Raw genomic sequence first — 5,592 nt, forward strand, 5'->3', positions numbered from 1 at the left:
GATGTGAGCACCAAGATTTGACTGTATGCCAGTTTTGTAAGGTTCCATAATAATTACAGGGCAAATGGAATTTAGCCACCAAAGCTTTCGTTTTTAAAGATTCTTCTGTTTCTTTAAGACTTGTTGCTTGAATGAGTTTAAAGACTGCATAAAATCCTGGCATTCAACTCTTGAACAGAAATTATGCTTGGAGAAACATTTGTTCTAACGAGACAATTTATTTTTGTAGTCAACAGCATTATAAGCTTTGGCTTATGAAGATCTCATTGATACAAGTGGCATGTAGGGAAAAACCCCACACCACCACCACCACCAACAAATCCTCTGCTTTATACTTCATTTACAAAAACAAGTGATTTTGATGACATTTTCCTCAGGAGTCAAGTTCTGCATAACCTGCAAACGTCCACTGCGTCTTGATATGTTTCATTTGCTTTATTCTCTTGGTGCTCTTCTTGTGTTGGGTCTGGAGACCATGATAGCAAACACTTTCTTATTTTCTTCAGTTATTAGAACTAGAGGAGAGATCCGGACAACATAATGCTGAAGGAAAAGTATTTAACTCTATGAATCATGATGAACTGTCCAAAGTGCGGCACCAGATATTTTGAATTTTCATATTTGAGCAAATATATACTAAATAAAAATTCAATTTCCTGTCTAGAAAGCTAGCAGGTAAAACTTGGACGTGCCGTAATTTCATTTTGGTAGTATTTTAAATGAATTTCGAAAAGTAAACTTAGAAATAAGTGAACTTATTTCGGAAGAATTTTCAATTCACAAACATGGCAAAGACCATACAGTGTCTGTGTGTCCTTCATCCTGCTTCCTCGACAGTGAACCATTTACAACACCACGGAACACCTGTCAAAGCTAAGAAACCACCAATGACATGTTACTTTTAACTAAACTCCAGACTAAGTTGCATTTCACCAGTTTTTTCATTAACGTCTTCTTTCTGTCCCAGGATCCTGTCCAAACTACCACAGGGCAATGAGTTGTCACGTCTCCGGTTTCCTCAAGGAATTTCAGTGGTCAGCAAGATGTGAGAGAGGAAATCACTGAAAGAGAATGGAGCATATATATTACCTACAGTGTCTATTTTAAAGTAACAGGACATTTTAGCACACCTTTCTATCCTTTGTCCAAGATTATTGTAAGGATATCACAGATACTCGTGAGCACCAGTAACTACAAGACCATTTTGGAAACTGGGATTGTGGTGTTTATATGAACATTCTTCTTTCTAAGTTCTGCTTTGATTTCTTAAGGACTCACACTGCTTTATATCAGTTAGGAACAGTTAAGGACAGTTGGGTGGCAGTAAGGGATACAGAAAATTCTAAACATGAAAAACACTGGGGAGTAAAACTTTCCATTAGATTCTTCTTTTTCCTTTACAGAATTCATAGCAGGTTGAGTTTTAGTTTAGGCAATGTCAGGAAAGAAATAGCCTTTTAAAAATGAAAATAGTCCATTTTATGTATTTAACAACCATGAATAAGGCACTTAATCCATGATGTCCCTTACAAATGTCAACTCGTTTCTCATAACCACCTTGGGCTAGGCACAGAGAGGTTTAACAACTTGCAGGTGATACTCTGCAACTAAATACGGGCAGCAGAATTGCATGCTCTGTGGTTAGGGGCAAGGACTCTTACCCCTGGAGCTGGGCTGTGTAGAGCCCTGTGCTTCAAGCAGCGGCCACTCCTGTCTCCTCTCCTCCATCCTACTCCACGTGTCAGAGACGTCTGAGAGCAACTTGTAGAACCACACTTAAACCCTCTAAAACTTAATGACGATTCAAAATTAATCATCTAAAACTGTTGAAAAAGGGACAAAAGGGCCAGGTTAAGAGATTGAAATTCCAGACCAGAAAAAAAAAGAGCCCTGTTAATGTTTCCAGAGAAGGAGGGCCCAACACTGAAGACCAGAAAGTTCTATAGTAAATGGAATATGATTTTTTGTATGATCTGGTGTTTAAATGTCATCAGCAGGCAGCTGTTTGATCCTTCAGTGGGAATGGTGTTTGCACACCAGATATCTACTCTGCAGTGTCATTTGCAAAGACAGAACCAGAAACATTGAGCTCGTGAGCCTGCTGGACCCAGCCCCTCCACAGCTTCAGAGTGACAGCCGGTGTCATATTTCTAGATCGAATCTGAATCCCTCCCACAGGGAGAAGATCTCCAGGGGATTTAAGAAGTTCCAACATTTCAGAGGGAGGAAGGAAGTTACGCAGGACACCAAAGAAGAGGTCATGCTATACAGCCCTGGCTTCCACTGACAGTAATACTGGATTCAACTTTTGATACTGATAATCTGTTGCCACCAAATGGAAGACGTACAGAAGATGTTCTAAGTGTGATTAGAGAATATGCAAAAAGGGAACAAGCAGAACATTCTTCTCTGGAATCTGAGATGATGGCTGTACTTTCACAGAGAGCACTGATGTTAGATGTACATGAAATACGCTAAACCGAAAATGAGAGAGGCAGAGACAGGGAGTTTAACATAGAGGATACACTATACAGAGAGAGGATAGCTGAGGTAAAACTCGCCTATCTCCGGGTCCCCAGCAAATCTGATAACTGAGGAGACAAAGCTCTCTTCCTCTAAAGAAGTCGTGCCTTTCCTGTCCTGGTTCTCACGGGTGCCCCCAGCTCTTTCCTCCAACCCTACCCCGTACGTGGGAGTCATCAGAGAGCTAAGGTCCCCCTCACAGGCTGTGTCTCCAGCGTGGTTTCCTCACTGCCCCTTCGGGAATTTGGGGCAGAAAGTGAATATCACAGATTCACAAGACCACTTGAGTTACTCTGGAGGGCGAGGCGCCGGCAACACCAGTGGCCCCCCCTCCCCACCTGTTCCACACTCCACCAAGGGGGCGGGGCCGTCGCCTTCCTTCCGGACTCGGGATCGATCTGGAGCTCTGGGAATTTCCCTGACCCGGCCGCTTCGGGCTTTCCAGTCTCAAGCTTGCATAAAAAGGGTTCGCCGATCTGGGGAAGCCACAGAGCCCGGGTCGCAGGCACCTCCCCGCCAGCTCTCCCGCTTCTCGCACAGCCTCCGGACCCGTCTGCTGAGCCCCATGGCACGCGCCGCGCTCTCCGCAGCCCCCAGCAATCCTCGGCTCCTGCGGGTGGCTCTGCTGCTCCTGCTCCTAGTGGCCTCTGGACAGCGCGCAGCAGGTGGGTTCCCTCGTCCTGGGGTCCCCGGGTCGGACGCTGCTGGGGTGGGCGCCCCGCGCCGACAGCCCCGCTCAATCAGCGAGTCTGTTCTTCCCCAGGAGCACCCGTGGCCACTGAACTGCGCTGCCAGTGCTTGCAGACCCTGCAGGGAATTCACCCCAAGAACATCCAAAGTGTGATTGTGAAGGCCCCAGGACCCCACTGCGCGGAAACCGAAGTCATGTAAGTCCCTCCCCGCGCTGCCGCTGTCACCGCCGGGGTCCCCGACTCTCCCGCTGCCCCAAACCCTATGCCCAGCCCGACCTCCTGACTCATGGAATTCCCTTCTCTCTGCAGAGCCACACTCAAGAATGGGCAGAAAGCTTGTCTCAACCCCGCATCCCCCATGGTTCAGAAAATCATCGAAAAGATACTGAACAAGTGAGTTGTAATTTCCATGTACACAGGCGACTGGAGCCGTTGGTCAGAAATACTGGCATCTGTCCCCTAAAAATAAAATCGGGGCAACCCAGGAGTTAGCTGAAGGACTAGAAATTGTAATTATTATTTTCACAATTAAAGTTGCCATTAAGGTTACTAGTCTGCTCTGACTCAGAGAATATTTCCGTATTTCAGTGCCCTCCATTCCGAGGGCTAAACCCTACTGAAATAAGTGAGGGTAAATGTGCCTTCCCAGAATATCAAGTAGATTTGACTGAAATGCTAAAATGCCCCCTGCCTGTTTTGAGAGGATGTTTATGTCAGTCCCTAATGGGTTTCAGACCTGAAAAATGCAATGTCTGGTTTGGGCACTTCTGGCCTCTCAGCCTTCTTGGTGAAGAGCAGAAACTACATTGACACCCCCAGTGAGTTCAAGGCTAGGAGCCCTGTCAACCTTATTTAATCTCTTTGAGCTTTAACAAAATAGGGTAGTAATGATAGTTTTTTCATAAAGTTGTGTGCAACTTAAGGGAGATCATGAATGGAAATTTCTAACCCAATGTGACAGTGACCAATATGTTTTGGCTTTTCAAACCAAGAATCTAGTTGAGTCCACAGCCACCTCTTTCTTGGAAAAAAAAAAAGTAGCATTCAGGAGTGCAAGTTTTCTGCTATAGAGGGCAGTGGGTACAGGCAGACCTTCCCTGAGTGGAGGGCTGGGCGAGAGTCTGCATGGGGACATCCCTCCAAGCAACTTCAGCCACCAGAGTGACAGAAGAGCAGCCTTCCTTAGCACCTGCAACAGTAACCCTTTTCTCATCACAGGGGGAGCACCGACTGACAGGAGTGAAGTAAGAAGCTTATCAGCCTGACATTGACACTTCCTGCCGGATGGTCCCTGCCCTTACCAGAGCTGAAAATGAAAAAGAGAACAGCTGCTTTCTAGGGACACCTGGAAAGGACTTAATGTGTTTGACTATTTCTTATGAGGGTTCTACTTATTTATGTATTTATTTATTTTTGAAAGCTCGTATTTTAATATTTTACATGTTATTATTTAAAGATTTGAGTGTGTGTCATCAAACATAGCTCAGTCCTGATTATTTAATTGGAATATGATGGGTTTTAAATGTGTCATTAAACTACTATTTAGTGGGAGACCATAATGTGTCAGGCACCTTGCTAAATGATAGGTTGGGGAATTGGAGGGTGGGGTTTGGAATGTAAGCAATGAGTGGATCACTGTTAGGGTAAGGGAATGTATGTGCACATCTGTATTTTTATACTTTTTTTAAAAAAAGAGTGTCAGTTGTTATGTATTGAAATTATCTCACATTATGTGTTCAACATTTTTATGCTGAAGTTTCCCTTGGACATTTTATGTCTTGCTTGTAAGGCATAATGCCTTGTTTAATGTCCATTCTGCAGTGTTTCTCTTTGCCTTGGAAAAGAGGAGTTGCCATTACTGTTACATTTTTACAAATGACATGATAATAAAAGTTTTATGAAAAATGTGCTTATGTGGTTTTTCCAAAACTTCTTCTTGACCTTTAGTTCTTCCCAGGCGCCCAAGGTGTTACACAGTTAGACTGCAGGTTCTATCTAAATCTGTGCCTGCTTCTAGCTGGCATTTCCCTTATATTTCTCATACTCAAAACGGACTATCTGATGCTTTTAGAAAGTACACACTACCCCCCAACCACTTTGATAATTCTAATTTTGTATAACATGTAGATGTTTTTCACACTGACCAATGTGTTACTCAAAATTAGTTCTTTACAAACTTTTGAATGTTATTGATATTTTAACATGGGCCTCTGCTAAATCTGCTAGATGATTTTGGAAGCGGTTTTTCAAACACTTATGCAATTCTTCTCCATTTAATGATGTTTGGAGCAAAAGGTAGAAAAAGTGATTCTGCTTAGAACTAAAAAAAAATTGTGATATTTAAAGAATAATAATGACCTATTGAGATATTGTAATG

General features: G+C 43.5%; 1 protein-coding gene across 1 annotated transcript; it reads left to right on the forward strand.

Annotated features, from left to right (window-relative positions):
• Positions 1-3,010: 3,010 nt before the first annotated feature.
• On the forward strand, positions 3,011-5,120 carry LOC102117979 (growth-regulated alpha protein). Its single transcript, XM_065545097.1, has 4 exons — positions 3,011-3,188; positions 3,287-3,410; positions 3,525-3,608; positions 4,434-5,120. The coding sequence occupies exons 1-4, from the start codon at positions 3,089-3,091 to the stop codon at positions 4,447-4,449; spliced, it is 324 nt and encodes a 107-aa protein (XP_065401169.1). The 5' UTR covers positions 3,011-3,088; the 3' UTR covers positions 4,450-5,120.
• Positions 5,121-5,592: the final 472 nt, after the last annotated feature.

This window comes from Macaca fascicularis, chromosome 5 (assembly GCF_037993035.2).
Source record: "Macaca fascicularis isolate 582-1 chromosome 5, T2T-MFA8v1.1".
Lineage (NCBI taxonomy): Eukaryota > Metazoa > Chordata > Mammalia > Primates > Cercopithecidae > Macaca > Macaca fascicularis.

Bases quoted from the DNA above. Each gene is read 5' to 3' on its own strand.
- LOC102117979 (XM_065545097.1), top strand. From the start codon at position 3,089: ATGGCACGCGCCGCGCTCTCCGCAGCCCCCAGCAATCCTCGGCTCCTG. The intron at 3,189-3,286 runs GTGGGTTCCCTC...GTTCTTCCCCAG, and splicing joins CTCTGGACAGCGCGCAGCAG to GAGCACCCGTGGCCACTGAA. The intron at 3,411-3,524 runs GTAAGTCCCTCC...TTCTCTCTGCAG, and splicing joins TGCGCGGAAACCGAAGTCAT to AGCCACACTCAAGAATGGGC.